Raw genomic sequence first — 26099 nt, 5'->3', positions numbered from 1 at the left:
ACTATGCTTCCCCTTACGTCCCATCACTTTTTGCTTTATTCATTGTTTTGCCAGTCCTGGGGCTTGAACTCAGGGCCTCGGTGCTGTCCCTGAGCTTCTTTTGCCCAAAGCTAGCACTCTACCACTTGAGCCATAGCGCCACTTCCAGCTTTTTCTGTGAAAGTGGCACTGAGGACTCAAACCCAGGGATTCATGCATGCTGGGCAAGCACTCTACCAGCAAGCCACATTCTCAACATTTTAGTTTAAGAAAAGGTCTCATGTTTGCGCCCAGGGCCAATCTTACACGGTGATTCTCCTACTTGTTTCCTAGTTAGCTGGGATCAGTTGTGCACCACAATGTCTAATCCCTTGAGTATCTTTTAAAACACTATACTGGGAGGGGGGACCAAGATGGCGACGGGGCAGTAGGGAAACGCCACAGCTCTCTCCAACCAAAAAGAGAGTTCGAGTTCCAACGCTTAATCTCCCCAAGAGACCGACAACAACAAAAAGACGAACACTCAGAGAAAAACCAGAGGTGGAAAATAACAAAAAAAGAAAGAGAGGAAAAGAAGAAATTCAGAACAGAGAAGAGCGAAGACCCCTCCCCCAACCTTTCCTGGCCGCGCGGCAGTGCGCCAAGCCGCCGGCCAGCCGGCCCGGCGGGGGCTGCCCGAGCCACAGAGACACAGGGGGCTGCTTGCAGATCACCAGGTACCAGATTGCAGAACAGCGGATCGCCAGGAACAGAGAAACCTACCAGCCGGGAGTCTCCACGAGGATCCCACCCCCACCCCTCACTCTCCACCGGAGCGGAGAGGCTCCATCCCGCCAAAGCCGCCCGGCACCAGCAGCGCCACAAAGGGACCTGTCGGCAGACCACCCACCCAATCGCAATCGCAACGACCCGGCGGGGGGCCGCCCAACCCAGCCCGCAACCACCCCAACTGAACTCGGATTGCAACAACAACTGACGACCTACAGGGTGAGTACCCAACAGGGGACAGTGAATCCATCAAGGGAGACCAGAGCTGGAGGGAATCCCCAGACCCTGACCTAGACTCCCTACCCCAACACCCGGACCACAGGACCCACTAAAACTGGGAACTGTTCGAGAGCTCCACCAGCCGGTGGAGCACACTCTGCTGGCCAGGCCAGAGCAAGAGCGCGCCTGGAAGGGAGCTTAAATGCTCAAGCCAGGAACAGCGCCCCTGGGTCAAGACTACCAACAGTAGAAGAAATTTGAACTGTGTCCTTCAGGCTGCATAACCTAGGTGGTATACACATTAGCACAGGCCTAACGAGCGCGCTCCAGGCTGGGGCCGGAACCAGGCCCGGGGACCGGCGCCTGAACAAAACAAAAAGGGTCAGAAGTGGGGCTGTGGCTCAAATGGTAGGGTGCCAGCCCTGAGCTGAAGAGCTGAGGGACAGCACCCAAACCTAGAGTTCAAGCCCACAACCAGCCCAAAACAAACAAACAAAAACACATCAGGAGCCCATAGCAGACTCCAGTATTTGGGAGAGTGCATCCAGAGCATCTGATCTTCCCAAGAGCACCCGCAGGAGCAAACACAAGCAGTCTAGGCTGCTCAACCCTTCCAAAGGCGGGAATTGCCAGCAATCTACAGCAGAGAGCTGAGAATCCTAAGTAAGTCAGAATAGCAGCTGGAAATAGGCTCCCAACAGAATCCAGATCAGGCACAGACTCTCTCTACCAATACAGAATCAGCAACCAAGCAAAGACAGACACACCAAAACAAGATTGAAGAGCAGTCTCCTGAACCCCCATGCGAAAATCACAGAGAAAAATCACAAGGTTTACCACTACCCAGGACAGCAAGCTCACCTCAAAAGCCAGCAGCCACGCAGGGGAGAGCCCCAGTGGGAGCAAAGCAGGAATGGAAGACAAAAGCTACATCCAAGGGTTGCTGGAGGCAATGACTCAAGAAATAAAGCGAGAAATGGATCAGAAATTGAAAGAGCACAAGGATGAACTATCAAAAGATATACAGGATATCAAACAAAAGTTGGATGCAAAAATAGAAGCTGCACAAACCTCAGTAAGAAGTGAGATAAACGCCAAATTAGAGGTAATACATACTGATCTCACCTCATTGAGAGGTGAGATCAGTACTCTGAGAACCAACATTGAATCCATAAAGGGATCCATTTCCACCATGCAAACCACAATAGAAGCCACAGTCAACAGAGTGAATGAAATGGAAGGTAGAGTGTCAGATACAGAAGACAGAATACACCAACTGGACCAAAAAGTGACAGATATGGAAAAATCACTCAAATTAAACCAAAGGGAAATTCAAGAGCAAGCAGATAATGCTAAAAAATTTAACCTTCGCATAATCGGAGTGGACGAAGGTGAGGAATTCCAGAGCAAGGGAATGCAACACCTATTTAACAAGATAGTCAATGAAAATTTTCCCCACCTCAAAAACGACCATCTTAACTACATCACAAAAGCTTATCGAACACCCAACAAGCAAGATCCCAGGAGAAACACTTCTAGACACATTATAGTAAAAATGATGGATCTGAATAATAAGGAAACAATCCTGCATGCAGCAAAAATGAAGAAGGAGCTATACTACAACGGGAAAAAAATTAGAATCACTGCAGATCTCTCCACACAAACAATGAATGCAAGAAAAGCCTGGGAAAGCACCATACGAGCCCTGAGAGCCAATAACTGCCAACCCAGACTGATATACCCGGCAAAGCTAGCATTCACATTCGATGGAGAACTGAAAACTTTTAATAGCAAAGAAAAACTAAATGAATACATAAACATTAAGCCAGCATTACAAAGAATTCTAAGAGGGGGGACACAACCTGAGGAAAGCAACCAGGAACTGGGACCTGCCCCAAACAGGCATTACTCAAAGTCTAACTGAGCAAGCACAGGAGGAAAGGAAAGAAGAAAAACTTAGGAAAACGGAATGGCAGGGACAACAATGCATCTCTCTATACTTTGTCTTAATATAAATGGGCTGAATTCGCCAATTAAAAGAAAACGAACTGAGGACTGGATCAGAAAACAAGACCCATCCATCTGTTGCCTTCAGGAGACCCACCTCTCAGCCAAACATACAAACTCAGAGTGAAGGGGTGGAAAAGGATCTACCAATCAAATTCCCCCAATAAGAAAGCAGGTGTAGCTATCCTGATATCTGACAAAATAAACTTTTCATTAAAATCAGTACAGAAAGACAAGGACGGACACTACATATTAATAAAGGGAACACTCCAAGAGGAGGATATAACCATCATCAACTTATATGCCCCAAATATCGGTGCACCCAGATATGTTAAACAAATGCTCTCAAACTTACAGAATAAAATAGATCCCAATACGATAATACTAGGAGACTTTAACATGCCACTCTCACCAAAGGACAGGTCTACCAACCAGAGGATTGGCAAAGAAGCTACCGAATTAAGTGAGGCCATACTTCAAGCGGAATTAACTGACATCTACCGAGTATTTCACCCTAAAACAACACAGTACACATTCTTCTCAGCAGCTCATGGAACTTTCTCCAAAATAGACCATATCATAGTTCATGCAAGGAACTTAAGCAAATACAAAGGGATCGACATAATCCCCTGTATCCTATCTGACCACAGTGGAATCAAGCTAGCTCTCAATAACAAAGCATACCGCAGAAATTTCTATAATACATGGAAATTGAATAGCACACTCCTTAACAAGGCCTGGGTAACAGAAGAGATCAGAGAAGAAATAAAGCATTTCCTACAACTCAATGAAAATGAAAACACCTCACAAAGAAACTTGTGGGACACAGCAAAAGCAGTCCTGAGGGGCAAATTTATTGCCCTCAGTGCCCACATCAAGAGAATGGAGACAGACCAAGTAAATAATCTCATGTTGCAACTAAAACAGCTAGAAAAACAAGAAAAAATGGGACCTAAAGCTACTAGACGAAGCCAGATAACCAAATTGAGAGCAGAGATTAACCAATTAGAAAATCAGAAAACCATAACCAAAATAAACCAAACAAAAAGCTGGTTCTTTGAAAAAATAAACAAAATTGATGGCCCGTTGGCAAGATTAATTAAAAAAAGAAGAGAGGAAACCCATATTAATAGGATTAGGGATGCCACGGGAAACATCACAACACATACCCAAGATATCCAAACAATTCTAACAGACTACTTTCAAAAGCTATACTCTCTAAAGGAAGAAAATCTGGCGGAAACGGATGCATTTTTAGAGAAATACAAGTTACCCAAACTGAGCAAAGAAGAAGTTAACCAATTAAATAGGCCAATATCCTATAATGAGATACAGGAAGCTATCAAAAGTCTTCCAACAAAAAAAAGCCCAGGACCAGATGGATTCACAGCAGAATTCTATAAGACCTTTAAAGAAGAACTAATACCCATACTCCTCAAGCTCTTCAGAGAAACAGAGAAGGAGGGAGCTATCCCAAACTCATTCTACGAAGCCAATATCACACTCATCCCCAAACCAGGCAAAGACCCAACCAAAAAGGAGAATTACAGGCCAATCTCCTTGATGAACACAGATGCAAAGATCCTTAACAAGATTCTAGCTAACAGAATCCAGAAACACATAAAAAAAATAATACACTATGATCAGGTAGGCTTCATCCCAGAGACACAGGGATGGTTTAACATACGTAAGTCAATAAATGTAATCCAGCATATCAACAGAGCCAAGGTCAAGAATCACATGATTATCGCCACAGATGCAGAAAAGGCCTTTGATAAAATTCAACATTCATTCATGCTAAAAGCTCTGGAGAAAATAGGAATAGAAGGAACATTTCTAAAAACAATAAAAGCCATTTATGACAGACCAATAGCCAATATTATACTTAATGGGGAAAAGCTACAACCAATCCTCCTAAAAACAGGAACAAGGCAAGGATGCCCACTGTCTCCACTCCTCTTCAACATAGTCCTAGAACCCTTAGCCAGGGCAATAAGGCAAGAAAAAGACATTAAAGGGATCTGCATAGGGAAAGAAGAAGTTAAACTATCCCTTTTTGCAGACGACATGATACTATACCTCCACGATCCCAAAAACTCCATCCCCAAACTTTTAGAAATCATAAGTCACTTCGGCAAAATAGCAGGATACAAAATAAACCCACAAAAATCAGTTGCCTTCCTATACACTGATAACGCACAGGAAGAGAGGGAAATAAAGGGAGCAACCCCATTCACAATAACCTCCCAAAAAATAAAATATTTAGGAATTAACCTAACCAAAGATGTAAAAGAACTATTTAATGAGAACTATAAAAAGTTAAAGAAAGAAATTGCAGAAGACACTAGGAAATGGAAAGACCTCCCATGCTCCTGGATAGGCCGACTTAATATAGTAAAGATGGTGATACTTCCAAAACTAATATACAAATTCAATGCAATTCCTATTAAAATCCCAATGACGTACATCACTGAAATACAGAAAACAGTCCAAAAATTTATATGGAACAACAAAAGACCTAGAATAGCCAAAACAATTCTAGGGGATAAAGACAATATGGGAGGGCTATCCATGCCGAACTTCAAACTCTACTACAGAGCTATAATCACAAAGACATCATAGTACTGGCACAAAAACAGACCCGAAGACCAATGGAACAGAATAGAAGATCCAGATATAAATCCACAGGCCTACAGCCAGCTGATATTCGACAAAGGAGCCAAAGACATACAATGGAAGAAACACAGCCTCTTCAACCGCTGGTGCTGGGAAAACTGGGCAGCCACATGCAGAAAACTAAAAGTGGACCCCAGCCTATCACCATGCACCAACATCAACTCAAAATGGATTAAAGACCTTAACATTAAACCTGAATCTCTGAAACTACTGCAGGACAGAGTAGGAGAGACACTTGAACTAATAGGCACAGGAAGGAACTTCCTGAACAGAGTCCCAGGGTCACAACAAGTTGGAGAGAGACTCGACAAATGGGACTACCTTAAAATAAAAAGCTTCTGCACAGCTAAATCTATCGCAACTAAGCTAGAAAGACAACCAACAACAAAAAAATATTTACCAGCAATATATCAGACAAGGGGTTAACATCCTGTATATACAGGGAACTCAAGAAACTAATCCCTCCCAAACCTAACAAACCAATTACTGAATGGGCAAGGGAACTAAAGAGGGACTTCTCAAATGAAGAAATAAAAATGGCAAAGAAACACATGAGGAAATGTTCATCATCCCTGGTGGTGAAGGAAATGCAAATAAAGACAACCCTGAGACACCACCTTACCCCAGTCAGAATGTCCCACATCCACAAATCAACCAACGACAAATGCTGGAGGGGATGTGGAGAAAGAGGAACCCTATTACACTGCTGGTGGGAATGTACACTTATACAACCACTTTGGAAAGCAGTCTGGAGGGTCCTTAGAAAGCTAAAGATTGACCTCCCTTACGACCCAGTCATACCACTTCTAGGCATCTACCCTGAACAACAGGAACCAATATACAAGGACACGTGCACCTCCATGTTTATTGCAGCACTGTTCGCAATAGCTAAGATATGGAAACAACCTAGATGCCCCACCACAGATGAATGGATCCAAAAATTGTGGTATCTATACACAATGGAATATTATGCAGCCATTAGAAATGACAAAATAATGGCATTTGCAGGGAAATGGATGGAGCTAGAAGGAATCATGTTGAGCGAGGTAAGCCAAGAACGAAGAGACAAACGGTACATGGTCTCCCTGATAAGTGGATGCTAAATCCAAAAGGTTAGGTGATACGACAAAACTAACAGGACTTAAGAAACAAAGAACTCCCGCTCATCTGGTTGAACCACTACTAAATATCCCCATGCTGCTGATCACAAATATGGTATATAACATGTGAACACTGTTATATATTACAGACTGTGGTAGACAATTTGCTCCAGGGAAGTTAGAATGAACTTGTGACTTTGAAATTATGTAATCATTTAATCACAATCAAAAAAAAAAAAAAAAAGAACCTCGGGGAAGGGAGGGGATGGTAGGGGGAAAACAATGGAGGGGGTAACAATGTTCAAGAGGAAGTGTACTCATTACCTCACTCATGTAACTGTAACCCTCTGTATAGTAGCTTTACAATAAAAAAAAAAAAAACCCTAAAAAAAAAATAAAAATAAAAAAATAAAACACTATACTGAGCCAGGCATAATTCATGTCAATAATCACATCTACCCAAGAAGCTGTTAGGAGGATCATGGCTTGAGGCCAGCTTAGACAAAAGGTAGCAAGACCTTATCTCAAGAACAAGCCAAGCATGTTGGCTACTTGGGAAGCAGATGTAGGAGGATCATGGCTCAAGGCCTGTCTGAGCAAAAGTTAGTAACACCTATCTCAAATACAAATCAGACATGGTAATGCACACATATAATTCGAGCAAGGCCAGAAGTAAAGGCAATAAATTAATAGACCCAAAGCACAAGACTATCTCAACAACAAACTAAAAGCAGAAGGACTTGAGGGCATGGCTCAAGTAGAAGTGTTTGCCTACCATGCACAACAAATCCCTGTGTTCAGTCCCCAGCAGCCTCCTCTGCTCCCCCACAAAAAAGGTTGTATGTTTTAGTTACAAGGAGACCAAATAATTACCAAAAAAAAAAAGTGTTCTATAGAAAAAACAAATATCCTACCATCAGGCTTGATGTTGAACACAGAGTTAGTATATTTGCCTAGCCTGTAAAAAGCCTGGCTTTGAGTCTCAGAATCATGAAAATAAGTGAGTGAATGAATAAATAAGTGAGTTTGCTTACTTTATCCAATTGAATACTACAATAATCTGCAATTTATTGGTTCCCATTTCCAGTAACCTCATTTAGAAGTACCCTGCTTCACAAGTCTCATGCTTTCTCAAACTACGGAGAACAGCATTCCCACCAACACACATGATAAGTTGCATTCATTTTTAGACACTGCTACAGGAAAAGGGAAGACAGAAATTATCTTTACATGGGAATAATGCAGAATGTTGCCTTTTAATCACATAAAAGTTAACATTTATCAGCAACTGGACATAATGATAAAGCTTTTCACAGACAGACCTCAATATTAAAGAATATAATTTCCTAAAAGAACAGATCCATCCCTGCTCATGACTCTATTCCATGTGTTTAAGGAAGAAGGTTATACTGAAGTCATATGCTTGTATTTACGGAAATCAAACTGGTCCCCAAAAGGCAATAAACACAATGAAATGTGACTCTTCTCCTCTAGATAACCTAAAAAAAAACAGTAATACTAAATTCATTGGCCTTACATTCTGTTATCAGGGGATGTTTCATATGTCAAAGAAATCATACGTACCTTCATTGCCAGAGCAATTAAGGCTCCTTCGGTTGGCTTTCCCATGAGAGTGTTGTTCCTAATTACAGCGTCATTGCACACACAGCCGGCCTAAGAGAAATGCATACACTCTATGAACCTAACGCTGAATCTTAAATCATGACCATGAAAGTTACCTTCTTGGAGAATAAAAGCCTACCTCAACAATTCTGCTAACAGCTGGGTTATAGAATCCGTGAACAACGTCACCATCGACAATCACTTCCCCAAACTGATTGTAGCCAACTCCAGTAACCTATAAAACAGGAAATGGGGGTGACAGTACAAATATTAGACAGAGGAGCCACACACTCCCCTGCACTGTGCTCATTCACTTCACTTTCTACAACCTGACATTGGCAGAGAAGGTATTGAGCCGTGAAAAGTATCTGAAAGAATATTCGGTGGCTGGGAAGGTGGCTTAGTAGTAGAGTGCTTGCCTAGCATGCCTGAAGCCCTAGGTTCGATTCCTCAGTGCCACATATACAGAAAAGGCTGGATGTGACACTGTGGCTTAAGTGGTAGAAGGCTAGACTTGAGCACAGATAGGCTCAGGGACAGCGCCCAGGCCCCGAGTTCAAGCCCCAGGGTCAAGGAAAAAAAAGCTCAGTGACATGACTCAGGGTGGGTTCAAGACTCATGACTAACCAAAAAAAAAAAAAAAAAAAGAATATTTGTAGCCAGGCACTGGTGGCTCATAACTATAATCCTAGCTACTCAGGAGGCTGAGACCTGAGGATCACGGTTCAAAGCCAGCCCGGGCAGGAAAGTCCACGAGACTCTTATATCTAATAAACCACTAGAAAACTGGAAGTGGCACTGTGGCTCAAGTGGTAGAGCGCTTGCCTTGAGCTGAAGAGCACAAGGACAGCACCCAAGCCCAGAGTTCAAGCCCCACAACCGGAGGAAAAAAAAAATAAAAGAATATTTGTTAGTAATTAGACCAAATATAGACTTCACTTTCAGCTAGTGATGAACTTAAACAGATACTGTCCTCTGCTTACAATATAAAACTGACAGGTAAATCATGAAAATCTCGATATGGAACTAAATTTAAATGCACATAACACTATATTCCTCTCACATATTAACATTTACAAGGAACTCAAAGCAATTACCCTACATCAAACATTTAAGCCAACCTGCTCAAAGTAACCTCAACAAAAGCAAACTGTTGGTGGGAAAACACACTTAAACTTATAAGTACCTCAGCATGCACTCCATCTGAAGTGAATATGTGAGTGACGGTCATCTCATTCTTCGTCAATGTTCCAGTTTTATCTGAACAAATCACATTGCAGCAGCCTAAAGAACAAATCACTGTGTGTCATCAAAGGAACCAAGGAGAAAAACGAGTTGAATCAGAAAATAAATCAGACTAGAACCTTGTCCTAGTTCTCTGAATTTTACTGAGAACTCCTCTGATCATTTTAATTTTTCACATTATGCTTGGTTCGTCATAAGGTAAAGTTTCTGAAATTAAAGATAAAAACTGAATTTCTTATTATTTAAGTTTCTACAGTTACTTCGTATTACTTTATATAACAATTTTATAGAACATAATTGGGGAAGTTTGGAGGGTTCTTTTTTTTTTTGGTTGGTTGGTCATGGGGCTTGAACTCTGGGCCTAAGCATGGTCCCTCAGCTCTTCAGCTTAAGCCTAGCACTCTACCACTTGAGCCACAGTGCCACTTCTGGTTTTCTGGTGGTTTATTGGAGATAAGAGTCTCAAGGACTTTCCTGCCCAGGCTGGCTTTGAACCATGATTCTCAGATCTCAGCCTCCTGAATAGCTAGGATGACAGGCGTAAGCACCTGACTCTGGAGGATTCTTTATTTTTTTTTGGTCAGTCATGGGCCTGAACTCTGGGCCTGGGTGCGGTCCCTCAGTTCTTCAGCTCAAGGCTAGTGTTCTACCACCTGAGCCACAGCACCACTTCCATTTTTTTCTGCTTATGTGGTGCTGAGGAATGGAACCCTTGCATGCCTCATGCATGCAAGGCAAGTGCTCTACCACTGAGCCAACTTCCCAGCTCTGGAGGAGTCTTATATATCAACTCTGCAATTTTTTCAAAAACATTTTCCAAGGTCTTTGACCTTCTCAATACTAAATTGCAAACTAGAAATTAAATTTAATACATTTTGAATAGCCTCATTTTCTTAAAAAAAAAAAAAGCAAGTTTTACAGGATATCAGGAAGTTATGCGACAGCATTATAGATTGTATATGTTACTTTCTTATAATCAAATTCAACTCAAGATCTGTAATAACAAATTATTTTCCTTGACATGTCAAAAAATACCACTATTGGGGCTGGGAAGGTGGCTCAGTGGTAGAGCTCTTGCCTTGCATGCCTGAGGTCCTGGGTTCGATTCCTCAGCACCACATAAGAAGAAAGAAAAAAGCCAGAAGTGACGCTGTAGCTCAAGTGGTATAGAGCTAGCCTTGAGCTGAAGAGGTGAGGGACAGCGCCCAGGCCCAGAGTTCAGGCCCCACGACCGGACCCCCCCCCCCCAAAAAAAAATATAGCACTATTGGGCCAGGCGCTGGTGGCTCATGCCTGTCATCCTAGCTACTCAGAAGGCTGAGATCTGAGGATCACGGTTCAAAGCCAGCAGGAGCAACAAAGTCCATGAGACTCTTATCTCTAATAAACCACCAGAAAACCAGAAGTGGCACTGTGGCTCAAGTGGTAGAGAGATCACCTTGAGCTGAAGGGCTGAGGGACAGCGCCCAGGCCCAGAGTTCAAGCCCCACAACCACCAAAAAACAAAACTATTAATTTTACTTTTAAGATTTTATTTGCCAGATGGTATTTTAAAATTATCTTTAGCATTAGAACATTCCATAAAGTATAAGGCCAAGTTTCCTGGTGACCTGGCTCAGAGTGTCATTGCGCAATGTGCCTTCCTTACCCAGGGTTTCCACGATAGGCAGTTTCTTCACAATGGCTCTTTTCTTCACCATTCTCATGACTCCAAGGGCTAGCGTCACCGTGACCACAATGGGCAGCCCTTCAGGAATCGCAGCTACAGCCAAACTATAACCAATACACACACACACTGTCAGCTACATTACATGGCTACAACTGCAATAATTTGAAGGGGACACTGAAGGCTATACAATGTGAAATTCAAACAGCTGGTTCTCAAAATTGGAACTTTGCAAAGAGGGAAGAGAGGCTGCGTTACTGAATATCAACTAGCACATCATTAAACAATATAGGTTCCACAATGAAATTGCATTGTTTTGCATCCCAGGCTTCACCTCGTTTTAACTTGTGTGTGATCTGGGTAACTGGCTGCTTATTAATCCACCTCTAGAGTTTAGTTTCCTGGTTGCCAAAGTATGGTAAGAACAGGGCTGGGAATGTGGCTTAGTGGTAGAGTGCTTGTCTTGCATGCATGGAGCCCTGGGTTTGACTTCTCTGGTAAAGTGCTTGTCTTGCTTGCATGTAGCCCTGGGTTCGACTCCTTGGAACCACACACACAGAAAAAGCCAGAAGTGGCGCTGTGGCTCAAGTGGTAGCTAGCCTTGAGCAAAAGAAGGTCAAGGACAGTGCCCAGGCCCTGAGTTCAAACCCCCAGACTGGCAAAAAAGAAAAAAAGAAAAAGAAGAAGAAAGAAAAAAGAAAAAAGTATGGTAAGAACAGATATTTTAAAAAAAAAAAAAGGGTAATGAATGTTTGTAGCAACATTATTCACAATGCCTATCAACTGATGAATGCCTAAAATTGTGATATCCTTAAAATGCAGTTACATTCAGTCATGAAAAGAAATCTTCTTGGCATGTGCTATCTGGATGCTGTAACATCACAAGCAATACAAAAATACAACACAGGGAGGGGGCTGCAGGCAGCCCGTGAGACGCCTGTGTCTGTCCTACCTCCTACCAAGTGATTTCTCAGGTCTAACACAGCCTGACAGGGTGAGTGCAAAACAGTCCCACTCCTGCTCTCGAGTAAGTGGATTGTTTCTCTTTGTCTGTAGAAATACAATGTGTTCCCTCATCAATTCAGGAGGATGAGACAATTCACAGTACTGACAAGGACTCATGGTCCTGAGATTTTAATTATATGCTTAATTTCACCCCATTATCAGCCCACAATGCTTCCATCTAGTTCTCTGCATTCATCTATTGATTTGTGTAATAACTGTGAAGCCTTCTCTGTCAATTATCCTCTTTGCCATTATGTGGAAAGTAGAAAATCCTGAATTTTCACCTTCGCTCAATGAATACTATAACAACAATTTTTTTTTTTAGAAGAAAGAAACCTACAAAGATTGTGTCTCCAGACTTCTTTTACATCTTTTTAAATCGATGATGTGATAATTTGGTCAACACAAAAAAGAGAACGAATAGTGACAATTTTTTTGAGGGGGGATGGAGGGGGTCAGTCACGGAGCTTGAACTCTGGGCTTGGGTGCTGTCCATGGGCTTGTCAGCTCAAGGCAAGCATTCTACCACTTGAGCCACAGCGCCACTTCTGGTTTTCTGGTGGTTCACTGGAGATGGTCTCATGGACTTTCCTGCCCAGGCTGGCTTCGAACTGTGATCCTCAGATCTCAGCTTCCTGAGTAGCTAGGATGACAAGGGAGAGCCGCTGGTGCCCGCAATGACAATCTATTTTATCACTGCATCAACCTTCCAGGAAAGTTCATCCTTCTACAGTCTTATTTAGTACATTTGGAAATAAATATTAAAATAATTCTTAGGGTAATGAGATACCAAGATATTTCAAAAAATAGGAAAAATTAGATGATCAGCTATCCAATATTGTATTTGAGACTTATAAAGTAGTCCAATTGATCCACATTATAATCACAAAATTAAATGACTTTTTTCCTATCAATATTCTTAAATTTCATATCTAGAAGACCTTGAAGAAAAAGCATAAAGGTCATATGTTTGTTGATCTTTACAAACAGTTGAAATCACTCAAAACAAAATCCTCAAAACTCTAATTGGGTCTAATTATGTCAACAGTATTTAAAACTCATGCCCCATGTTTTTAATTAATTTTATTTATTTATTTAGCTAGTTAGTTAGTTGGTCGTGGGCTTTAACTGGGCCTGGGTACTGTTCCTCACCAGTTCAGCTCAAGGCTAGAGCTTACCTCTTGAGCCACAGTGCCAATTCTGGTTTTTTGAGTGGTTTATTGGAAGGTTGATGCAGTGATAAAATAGATTGTCATTGCGGGCACCAGCGGCTCTCCCTTGTCATCCTAGCTACTCAGGAAGCTGAGATCTGAGGATCACAGTTCGAAGCCAGCCTGGGCAGGAAAGTCCATGAGACCATCTCCAGTGAGTCTCACAGACTTTCCTGCCTGGGCTGGCTTTGAACCATGATCCTCAGATCTCAGCCTCCTGATAGCTAGGATTAATTGGTTGCAGTCCTGGGGCTTGAACCTCAAGGTCTGGGTGCTGTCCCTGAGCTTTGTTTGCTCAAGGCTAACACACAATCACTTGAACCCAGCTCCACTTCCAGCTTTTGGTGGTTAACTGGAGACAGGAGTCTCACAGACTTTGATACTGCTGGCTCCAAACCCAATTCTCATATCGCAGCCTCCTGAGAAGCTAGGATGATAGGCATAAGCTCTGGCACCCAGCTAACTCCTATTTTTAACCCCTATTTTATACCTATTTTTAAACCACACACTTCAAAAATGTACTTCTGCTCCTCTATGTAATGTATTCCTTTCCTGTACCACAGTACTTTTCACTTCTTAAGTCTTTCTGCCTATTTCTTTAATCTTTTCAATTTGTCTTGAAATACATGTATTTTTGTTCTAATATTTTAGCTTTTACTTCCTAGGCCTTGGAGGAGATGCCAGCTGCGACCTCTCTCCTGTAGGATGCCTGAGGTGAGTGTTATGTGATTCTGGGTTAGTAATTCCAGGCATCTAGTGCCTATTTTCTTCTCTAGCATTTAGGTAGATTTGTACTTTCCTTTCAGGTCACTTCTCATGGGTTTTCAACTATTTAAGTAGAGGTATTATATTCATATGGGCTTCATGTAATACTCCATAATGAAAGGTAAGCTAAGACTAGCAAAAAAGTAAGAGAGGCAAAGAAATTTCACTTACAGACAAGGTATAAGAACTTACCTTACACTAATAGTAAACATTTCCAGAATGTCTTTTCCTAGCAACCAGCCGACCAACATGATGATACCTAGAACAAAACCAAATAGCTAGTTTTTTCTTTCCTTAAAAAAAACCACCTGTGCCGGGCGCTGGTGGCTCACGCCTGTAATCCTAGCTGCTCAGGAGGCTGAGATCTGAGGATCACGGTTCAAAGCCAGCCCGGGCAGGAAAGACTGTGAGACTCCTATTTCCAATAACCCACCAGAAAATCGGAAGTGGCGCTGTAGCTCAAGTGGTAGAGTGCTTGCCTTGAGCTGAAGAGCTGAAGGACAGTGCCTAGGCCCAGAGTTCAAGCCCCACGACCGACAAAAAAAAAAAACCACCTGTAAGAGATGAAATAACAAATCGAGGTGCCTTGAATTAAAAGAGAGTATTATAAGCCGGGCGCTGGTGGCTCACGCCTGTAATCCTAGCTACTCAGGAGGCTGAGATCTGAGGATCGCGGTTCAAAGCCAGCCCGGGCAGGAGAGACCGTGAGACTCCTATCTCCAATAAACCACCAGAAAACCGGAAGTGGCGCTGTAGCTCAAGTAGTAGAGCGCTCGCCTTGAGCTGAAGAGCTGAGGGACAGCGCCCAGGCCCAGAGTTCAAGCCCCACAACTGACAAAATAAATAGATAAATAAAATAAAAGAGAGTATTATAATAACAAGATTTTTATAAAACTCCATTAAGGTAGAGGATTAAAGTTAACACTGGTCTAAAGTAATGCTGTCCATGTACATAGCACATGCAGAAACCTTTGGTTCCAGGCATTGCATTCATCCCTCAAAACAATAGTATGTTCCAAGAAAATACTACCACTAATGAAAACAAAGAAGCAGACCAAGACAGTATATGGAGCTTCCATTTGCCAGCAAGGTTGCAAAAACAAATGCTATGATATTATTTTGTATAACTCAATACCAGAAGTCATTTGTGAAGTTTGTACTGCATGTGACCTGGCTCAAAGTATGATATAATGTATAACCCCTGAAACTACAGTGACATTTAAAATAACTATAGGCGTGGCATTTTAAAACACTTAAAAGCAAGCTAATCATGATCTGTACTCCCTACTTGAACCTTTTTATCATAAAATGGGTAAAATGTATACCACCAAATTTATTAGGAACAAAAACATACTGCATTATCAGAGGTTTGATAAGATAAAAGGCAGTAACAATGCTAAGGTCCAAAATTGAAAACTACATGAACAACCATTGATTCAATAATTTTGCTTCTAAAAATTTAAGGAAATGACAAATGTTTACAACAAGATATCTACACTGAAGAATAGCTTGTGTGAGGAAAAATAATCTGAAAAGATGGTCATATTATAGATTCGTAAAATGCAACCCTTGAATTTGTTCTAGGTGAGCATCTGTTGAATAACTGGGGGAAAAGCCAGCCTGGAGGTGTGGCTTCAATGCTAGTGCTCCAGTCAAGCAAGCAAGCTGAGAAAGCACAAGGCCCCAGGTTCAAGCCTTGGGACCAGCACAGAAAACAAACAAACAAAGAAACAAACCCAAGTGAAAATATAATGCATACATACTCACTCTTCTCTTACCTATTATACCAAAGGAGTAAAAGGACAGCTGCTTTCCCAAGAGGTCCATGCTCTTCTGCAGAGGGGTTTTTGGCGCCTTCACAAATTAGAAAAAGAGTGTCATCCCAATTAGCTCCAAGCACGACTATGGGAAAAGTAACTAACAAGGGGCAGGGAGCATGGCTCAAGTGTCAGTAAGCAAGGAAGACCCGAGTATCATAGGAGAGGGGGAATTTTATCCTTAGGACAAGAGTGTCTTCCAGGTCCTTTGTCAATCCCACATACACACTTGGAGAGTTTTCAACAAGACACAAAAAAGCTATTAAATAAATTTCTACTGTAAACAGTGAATCAAAAGCACAATCTTCTAAGAATACTGGAAGTGTAAACTCAGGCCCTTCCTTGGTGAATTTTTTTCAAATTTTCTTATGATTGATCTGAATTTTATTTTTCATATTTTATTCCACATATGTTTGCATTATTTTTTTATATTCTAGGCATACCAGTTCTAAGCAAAAGTTGAGTAATATTCTGAATAAAACGTTTTTTTCCAGAACATCTAAAAGAGCCCGTAAATGCTCTCTTTTCCTCCGGAGAACTCCAGCCCTGGGAGAGATGCATCATTCACCTATCAAGTACTCACTTCCTCTGCTTGCATCATTTTAAAAACCTCTCCAAATTCAGAATTTTCTCCAGTTCCAATGACAATACCCTAAGAGGAAAGTCCAGAAAAATCCATTTACATTCAGATGGAACCAATTCTCCCAACCAAAGGCGTTTAAAAAGCAAAGAGCCGTTCATTTCCTTTCTTCAGAGTCTTTACCCACAGACCTGACATACGCATCCTAAGGTTCCCTCAGCAAATTGATTTTTTTATATTCCTATCATTAATGATTATATTTCATATATATTATATATCATATTATAGATGACATATTTCATATACATTCATATATATTACATTTTGTCATATTTAATACTGAATTGAGGTTCATTTTTGCCCATTAATATGTGCAGAAATTCAAATCTTACACTCAACAGATGATAGTCTATAATTTCTTGTCCCCTCCTATGTTGTTGAATGCTATTCTCAGTGAAATTCACGCCTGTCATCCTAGCTACTCAGGCAGCTGAGATCTGAGGATCGTGGTTCAAAGCCAGCCCGGGCAGCAAAGTCTGGGACTGTCTTATCTCCAATAAACCACTTGAAAACCAGAAGTGGCGCTGTGGCTCAAGTGATAGAGCACTCAGCTTGAGCTGAAGAGCTGAGGGACAGTGCCCAGGCCCTGAGTTCAAGCCCCACAAACGACCAAAAAAAATAAACAAAAACAAAAAACATTATAATCAGTATCTAAACTAGATTCAAATCTTAACTATAATAGAAATGCACATACCCATGAGCCACTGTTTCTCTTCAAAAAAAAAGATAGTGAGGACTAAACCTTATTTAATCCATGACAAAACTATCAATAAGTTGTATTTCATACATCTGTATTTTGGGGATATAGATTTTCTCCAATCTCACACACAGCAGTCCAGTGTCAGAATCAAGTCTGCCTTTTCTTTGCCACATGCTTTTTTAAAAACAATATACAGCCAGGCGCCGGTGGGCTCACACCTGTCATCCTAGCTACGCAGGAGGCTGAGATCTGAAGATCCTGGTTCAAAGCCTGCCCAGGCAGGAAAAATCCATGAGAGTCTTATCTCCAATGAACCACCAGAAAACTGGAAGTGGTGCTGTGGCTCAAGTGGTAGAGCGCTCGCCTTGAGCTCAATAGCTAAGGGACAGCGCCCAGGCCCACACAGTTCAAGCCCCATGACTGACTGACTAAATAAATACAATATACATAAAATTAGCAAATGAATATACAGAAAATCATTTTTTTTTTAAAAACCAAAACAGCCTTTTTCAAAAGAAGAAAGAAAATCACCTTTGCTTTGCCACATCGGACCAGAGTTCCCATGAAGGCAATGTTACTTCTTGAGGCCAGATCTCCATTAGTGGCTGCTGGCTGGGGAGCTGTTACCTTAGAGCAAGGTGTTGTCTCTCCTGTCAAGCTAGACTCATCAATGGAAAGGTCCACAGCCTAGGGGACAGAGGCATTCCATAAACACAGAGCTGAGCTGCATGTCATTGCTCATAAGCACCGTTTTTAATTCAAATATCACCGCTGCTTTAACTATGTCTTTCATCTTTTATTCACTACTCAAGACCAGAAGCAGTTCAGTCAAAAAAAAAAATTTTATGAAGCAACAAAGTCTGAGACCTGAAAAAACACGATGCTATGATATGGTAAGACCACATTAAACTGAAATTCAAAGTACAATGAAGGAAGCTGGGCGCTGGTGGCCCACGCCTGTCATCCTAGCTACTCAGGAGGCTGAGATCTGAGGATCATGGTTCAAAGCCAGACACGGCAGCAAAGTCCATGAGACTCTTACATTCAATAAACTACCAATAAAGCTGGAAATGGAGCTGTAGTTCAAGTGGTAGAGCACCACAGCCTTGAGCGCAAAAGCTGAGGGACAGATCCCAGGCTGAGCACAAGCCCTACGACCAGCAAAAAGAAAGAGGAAAAATACACAAAGGAGACATTATCTAAGACTCCATAGAAAGAAAACTTCCCTCGTTTTTGTCATACTTCCTAATGTTCTAGAAGTGTGTTTGGCAGATTCAAGCCAACTCTAACAAAAAGATAATACAGGAGTGAAAGGTACTAAAAGTGACAAGCATTATTAAGGGCTCTGTTTTCACAGACTTCTTGTTCTACACCCCTACATTTATTCCAAATTAAAGTTTGCAAGAATCCATGCAGATTACGACTACCAAAGTACCTTTTGACTTTACAACAGCGGTCAATTCTGAGGATTTCACTTACAGTATAATGAAGTATCTATTTAACTACCCAAGCTTAAAAAAAATATCATTTTATATATGGAAAATGCTATAGGTGTGACCTGCCTCTTTCCAAAAGTATAGCGCACAGATGGATGAACCTAAGCATGGGGTGTAATATAACAGATGTCTAACTGGTAGATACACACGAAGTAGGTTATATCCTTAAGCCTGAAGCCTGACAGAAGTAAAGCCATTTTATCCCCCAAGGAAAATGGTCCCCTGACCCTAGAACTGTGGTTTGCTCAAGCAGGTTTTGCAAAAAGCTGTTTGCTCATCAAGTTCTGCAATTCCCCAAAAATGTTCCAGCCCCCCAGTAATCCAGGAAGTTAAGTCTGTATTTACTGATAATGGTTAATTTCACTTCTGTATCAGCTTTGCTAAACAAAGAAAAAAAATGCAGTTTGTGTCTTTAAAAGACTAACTCTGAGGGCTAGGAAGGTGGCTCAGTGGTAGAGTGCTTGCCTTGCATGCATGGGGCCCTCAGTTCAATTCCTCAGCACCACATAAGCAAAAAAAGCCAAAAGTGGCACTGTGGCTCAAGTGGTAGAGCGCTAGCCTTGAGCTGAAGAGCTGAGGGACAGCGCCCAGGCCCAGAGTTCAAGACCCATGACTGACAAAAAAACAAACAACAAAAAAAGACTAACTCTGAGCTATCTCAGTGCTGCACGATTTGGGAAGTCTACACCCCTGTACAGCCGCAGGCCTGTGGAGGCAACTATAAAGATTCCTATAATTCGGCTTATTAATTGTGGCGTTCTTTGTTTTCCTGCTGACTGGGATACAACACATACACACACACATACACAGACAGACGGTGGGGGGGAGGATACTGGATCTAATTAAGTTTTAGAAATGCGTTAATAGCTAAATAGCTTTCCTTATTGCAGTACTATTCAAAACCTTCACTACATTAGTGTCAATCACCTTAAGAGGATACAGAAACAGCAGGGCTTCTCAAAGTGCAATCCCATCACTTTCTATAGGAAGAAAGAATAGAAGTCACCTTTATTTCTCCCAACTGTCATGGGGCTGGAACTCAAGGCCTGGGCGCTGTCCCTAAGCTTTTTTCACACAAGGCTTAGTGCTCTACCACTTTGAGCCACAGTGCCACTTCTGGTTTTCTGGAGACTAAGTGGAGTTAAGAGTCTCAGAGTCTCACAGACTTTCCTGCCCAGGCTGGCTTTGAAATGTGATCCTCAAGACCTCAGCCTCTTAAGTAGCTAAGGTTATAAGCATGGGCCTCTGGCACACCAGACTTTTAAAAAGAAAAGAAAGATAAGGCTTCATTGACCTTATTGGTGAGCTAGCTCCTCTGTTTTTCGCCTTAGCAGAACAATTTGAGAGAACTTTTAGTTAAATCAGACTTTTCTAGCAAAAACTATACTTGTCTAATACAAAAGAAAAGTTGATAGAGAAGCGTGGGCCCCTTGGGGGAAGGAGGAGGGTTTCTATATAACTATAAATTCATAATGAAAACTCACATTATCACAAAAATATAAATAATAGCATTCACTGCCCAAAACTGCAAAGACTATTTTCTAATCCAGGCACCAGCGGCTCATGCCCATAATCCTAGCTACTCAGGAGACTTGAAACCAGCCCAAGCAGGAAAGTCCATTTAGATACTTATCTCTGATAAATCACACACACACACACACACAAAAAGCTGAAAGTGGCACTGTGGCTCAAGTGGTAGAGTGCTAGCCTTGAGCAAAAGAAGTTCAGGGACAGTGCCCAGGGCCTGAGTTGAAGCCCCAGGATCAGCAAAAAATAAGAAAATAATATTTTCTATGTTACCAAGTTATTTTCTTTTAATAGTGATGATAAAAGTTTTCACAAGCAGTTTGGGGGAAAGGAGAAAGAAGGTGACTATTTCTTTTTTTTTTTTTGGTCCGGTCGTTGGGCCTGAACTCTGGGCCTGGGCGCTGTCCCTCAGCTCTTCAGCTAAAGGTTAGTGCTCTACCACTTGAGCCACAGCGCCAATTCTGGCTTTTTTCTTTTTGCTTATGTGGTGCTGAGGAATCGAACCCAGGGCCTCAGGCATGCAAGGCAAGCACTCTACCACTGAGCCACCTTCCCAGCCCGAAGGTGATTATTTCTAACAAAAGAGATATTTAGTAAATGAGGCAAGCCTATCAGTGTAACCAGGTCTCAGGCTCTAAGAGTTATTCTCTGATATCAACCACATCACAAGTACTTCTCCCTTCTCTAAGTTTCCTAACCTATTCTTTGAACCTTTCTAACTCGACTGCTCCATCTTATTTTCTGGTGATTTATGTACACGTAAGTATGCATCCTTATCATTAGAATTTTCTGTTTCCTTTTCTACCTAATGTGTAAATTTCCATAAGATCTGCTGATTCTGGGCTGGGAAGGTGGCTCAGTGGTAGAGCGCTTGCCTTGCATGCCTGAGGCCCTGGGTTCTATTCCTCAGCACCATATAAGCAAAAAGAAAAAAGCCGGAAGTGGCGCTGTGGCTCAAGTGGTAGAGCGCTAGCCTTGAGCTGAAGAGCTGAGGGACAGCGCCCAGGCCCAGAGTTCAGGCCCCACGACCGGACCAAAAAAAAATTAAAAAATAAAAAAAAGATCTGCTGATTCTCTACATGGGTTATGTCATGAGATTTTATAGAAGGGATAGGAAAGCACATGTTTGCATCTGTCCCTTTTAAACTAAAAATATCAAATGTTTCAAATTAGCTAGATGATAATCCTTATAACTGCTACTGCTTATCTTGTGACTGACATGCAAGTAATTTCTCTTCTTACACATACAACCTCAAACTTACCTCAAACAAGCGTAAATCAGCAGGAACTCTGTCCCCCACAGAAAGGCAAACTGTGTCACCTGGAACCAAGTCTCGGGCAAGTGTATGCTCCAATTTTCCTTCCCGCACACTAAGCAAAACAGAAATGATAAGTCAAAGAAAGAAAGCCACGCTAGTTATCTAAATCATTCCCAATGGCTTGTCTGAAGAAGAGCATCAATATCACCACTTTGAAGGCAGTAAGTCAAGTAGAAGTACTAAAATGAAGACTTGTTTATATGCTCTAATGACAGAAAATTCACTGAAAGAAGAGTTCAAATGTGGGCTGGGAAGGTGGCTCAGTGGTAAGAGTGCTTGCCTTGCATGCATGAGGCCTGGGTTCGATTCCTCAGCACCACATAAGCAGAGAAAGCCGGAAGTGGGGCTGAGGCTCAAGTGGTAGAGTGCTAGTCTACAGCTGAAGAGCTGAGGGACAGTGCCCAGGCCCAAAGTTCAGGCCCCACGACCGGACCCCCAAAAAAAAAAAGAGTTCAAATGTAAAATGTGAAACTAAAACAACATCCTTAATCGTGTGGGGATTTCAGCACTCTCCTCAGTACAATGATCAACATGCACAAACACACGAAATATCTGCTGCATACAACCACCTCAGAAACATTAGCATTATTAGAACAAGTTGTTTGCTGGAAATAGACGTCACTGCAAACCAGTCTCTTAATATATCAATCTAGAGAATCAGCTACACTGTTTGGAGCAGAAAATAATTTTCATTTCAGACTAAGAATTTCTTCCTTACATTGAGACAAACAGGGTTTACAACACTGCTTATACTGGTCACATTCAGCTTGATCTTACAGGGATAGAAATCTTACAGGGAAAAAAAAAAAAAAAAAAGGCGGGTCATACCAATGGCATTCTGGTGGCATAAGTTTACTCAGTTCTTCAAGCGATTTTTCTGAACGATATTCCTATTCAAAATGAAACAAAAGCAGGAATTAGTATTAATAAAACCCTCACAAAAATTACATCTATATTCCCACGAACACATTCAATTTAGACTCGTATACTAATCTCAGTAAGAACTGAGACTTCCCAAATGCCTACCTTTTCCCTTACTCTAGCATCTATTCCTAACCCATGCAAACATCCCTATTAGGGCTTGGAGATGCGAGCTGCTCATACACATGGGTGGAGAAGAAGTGAACTTTGTGTTGTCCTTTTCCTCTGTGCCTCCAATCAAAACTTAATGCTGTGGCTGGAGGCATGGCTCAGTTGGGAGAGTACCAGCAAATGAGCAAAAGCATCAGGTACCAAGTTTTGAGTTCATCTCAGAGTTCATACTATGGCTAGATGTTTAGAATATACTATCGTGGATGTTGAGTTCCAGTTGCTACAGAGAAATTTCATTTGCAGGTAGGAGTTAAGAGACACAGAAGAGGCTGGGCACCAGTGGCTCCTGCCTGTCCCTCCTAGCTACTCAGGAGGCTGAGATTTGAGGATCATGGTGCAAAACCAGCCCTGGCAGGAAAGTCCTTGAGACTCTTATCTTCAATAAACCAATCAGAAAACCAGAAATGGCACTGTGGCTCAAGTGGTAGAGCGCTAGCCTTGAGCCAAAGAGTTCAGGGACGGCGCATAGGCCTGGAGTTCAAGCCCCACAACTGACCCAAAAAAAATGAGAGAGACAGAAGAGAATAAACTCAACCATACCACCATTTTTATTGAATCCATTTCTCTGATGGACAAGTTTTGAAGAACAGCTGCTAAAGCTGTTCCTGATTTCAACATGGCTACTTTCACATTACAGTACCATAAAGATGAAGTAACTCAAGACATCTACAGACTTTCTGGTTTTCATAGGAGTGTTTCTAGTTTACAGAGAAGAAAAGGAAGGCTGATGGCTAGATTTAAAAGCTACAGTTTAGCCACATGCCTATATCCTAACTACTAAGGAGGCTGACATCTGAGGATCATGGTTCGAAGCCAGCCCGAGCAGAAAAGTCCCCATGAGACTCTTATCTCCAATGAACCACTCGAAAACTGGAAGTGGCGCTGTGGCTCAAAGTGGTAGAATACTAGCATTCAGAACAAAGAGACCCAGGGACAGCATCTAGGCCCTGAATTCAAGCCCCATGACCAAAATGAAAAAGGAAACTGAGAATCCTAAGGAAACTGAGAATCCTCCTTGCTTCCCCATGCATACAGCTTGCCTATGTCCAACTCCTTGGGAGCAGGTCCATGTCAGTCATCCTTCCTGGTTTGACAACAGTGTGAGATAGCCCGCCATCACCAACGCTTTCTCCAATGAGCTCTGTGTAAAGCTTTTGTGTGCTTACCACTCTTTTCCACATGGGCCAGAATTTCAGTCCCTTAACCTCCTTGGACCTCCACAGGAGTTTCTTTTTGGAGTACTTATCTAGCTTTAACTTAATCAGCTGCCTGTCCCAAGATTTCTGACCCTCCTATGGTCATACCTTGTCTTTGCTGTAGGAATCAATCAAAAGACATCTCCTACTGAAAAGCTACTGGCGAAAATCAACACCTAATCTTCTATTTGCAGAACTTGTAATGATGCCTCTTGCTAGTCCAGGATTCTAGAAATCCCATTAAAGGCTTACTTTTCAAGAGCTGGGAAGGTGGCTCCGTGGTAGAGTGCTTGCTTTGCACACATGAGGCCCTGGGTTCGATTCCTCAGCACCACATAAACAGAAAAAGCCGGAAGTGGCGCTGTGGCTCAAGCGCTAGAGCGCTAGCCTTGAGCTGAAGAGCTGAGGAACAGTGCCCAGGTGCAGAGTTTAGGCCCCACAACCAACCAAAAAAAAAAAAAGCTTACTATCACAAAACTATTTTTCTGGATAAACAATTGGGCTAACTTTGTTGGATGTACTCTCAGAACCACCATGATTACTCATAAAAGATCAAAAGAATTACATGCTCAGTGATTCTTCAGAGTTCTAGGAAGGTGGACAGGCTTTCTAGGTGAGTGTACCTCTACAATTTCTTCCTCCTGACAAAAACTTACTACCACCTACTACCACTAGGTGCCTGCCAGTGGCTCACAACTATAATCCTAGCTACTCAGGAGGGTGAGACCTGAGGATCGCAATTCAAAGCCAGTCTGGGAAGGAAACTCTGTGAGACTTTTTTTTTTTTTGGTCTATCGTGGGGCTTGAACTCTGGGCCTGAGCGCTGTCCCTCAGCTCTTCAACTCAAGGCGAATGCTCTACCACTTGAGCTACAGCGTCACTTCCAATTTTCTGGTGGTTTACTGGAGATAAAAGTTTCACGAACATTATTGTCAAATGTCAAAATAACTATTTCGCTGTACAAAAAAAAAAAAGAGTTTCACAGACTTTCCTGCCCAGGCTGGCTTTGAACCGAGATCCTCAGATCTCAGCCACTTGAGTAGCTAGGATTATAAGCGTGAGCCACTCTGTGAGACTTATCTCCAATAAACCCACTAGAAAACCAGAAGTGGCACTGTGGCTCAAGCAGTAAGAGCACTTGCCTTGAGCTGAAGAGTACAGGGACAGTGCCCAAACCGAGTTCAAGTCCCACAACCGACAAAAAAATAATTGGGGGGGGGGGGGGGGATGTGGCTCAGTAGTAAAGAGCTTGTATAGTATGCATAAAGCCCTGGGTTTGATTCTTCAGTACCACAGAAAAAGCCAGAAGTGGTGGTATGGCTCAAGTAATACAGCACTAGCCTTGAGCAAAAAGACAGAGCCCAGGCCCTGAGTTCAAGCTGCAGGACTGGCAAAAAAGGAAAAAAGAAAAGCAAAAAAAAAAGTTCCCAACGTGTACTCATGACTGGATTTTTTTGTTTTGTTTTGTTTTGAGGTTGTGGGGCTTGAACTCAGGGCCTGGGTGCTGTCCTTCAGCTCTTCAGCTCAAGGGTAGTGCTCTACCACTTGAGACACAGTGCCACTTCCAGTTTTCTAGTGGTTAATGGGGTATAAGAGTTTCACAGACTTTCCTGCCCAGGCTGGCTTCACACTGCAATCCTCAGATCTCAGCCTCCTGAGTAGCTAGGATGACAGGTATGAGCCACCAGCGCCCAGCATGACTGGATTTTTTTTTCTTTTTTTTGGGGGGGGGGGGTCCGGTCGTGGGGCCTGAACTCTGGGCCTGAGCACTGTCCTTCAGCTCTTCAGCTCAAGGCTAGCACTCTACCACTTGAGCCACAGCACTACTTCCGGCTTTTTTCTTTTTGCTTATGTGGTGCTGAGGAATCGAACCCAGGGCCTCATGCATGCAAGGCAAGTGCTCTACCACTGAGCCACCTTCCCAGCCCCTGACTGGATTTTTTTTAAGTAAAAACTGCTAAACTTTTTAATGTGGCTACTCTAGCTTTGAAGAATGAACCATAAGCTAAGCTATGTGCTTTCCTGTATTAATGCACAATTGATTATTT

General features: G+C 42.2%; 1 protein-coding gene across 2 annotated transcripts in view; it reads right to left on the bottom strand.

Moving 5' to 3' along the window:
- Atp2c1 (ATPase secretory pathway Ca2+ transporting 1) overlaps positions 1-26099 on the bottom strand; it is an 81555-nt gene that overhangs the window by 25114 nt on the left and 30342 nt on the right. For both annotated transcript variants that reach the window (XM_042666099.1, XM_042666098.1), the window contains exons 6-15: positions 22592-22653; positions 21707-21815; positions 17953-18108; positions 16665-16733; positions 16043-16118; positions 14457-14523; positions 11266-11390; positions 9559-9656; positions 8512-8607; positions 8334-8423 (exon numbers count right to left, since the gene is read on the bottom strand). In XM_042666099.1, coding sequence (XP_042522033.1) covers positions 8334-8423; positions 8512-8607; positions 9559-9656; positions 11266-11390; positions 14457-14523; positions 16043-16118; positions 16665-16733; positions 17953-18108; positions 21707-21815; positions 22592-22653 — 948 coding nt within the window. The remainder of the gene's footprint in view (positions 1-8333; positions 8424-8511; positions 8608-9558; positions 9657-11265; positions 11391-14456; positions 14524-16042; positions 16119-16664; positions 16734-17952; positions 18109-21706; positions 21816-22591; positions 22654-26099) is intronic.

Source organism: Dipodomys spectabilis, unplaced genomic scaffold (genome assembly GCF_019054845.1).
Source record: "Dipodomys spectabilis isolate Male_0828 unplaced genomic scaffold, ASM1905484v1 ptg000360l, whole genome shotgun sequence".
Taxonomy (NCBI): Eukaryota; Metazoa; Chordata; class Mammalia; order Rodentia; family Heteromyidae; genus Dipodomys; species Dipodomys spectabilis.
Note: the sequence above shows the minus strand (reverse complement) of the source record. Positions and strands in the feature narration are given on the sequence as shown.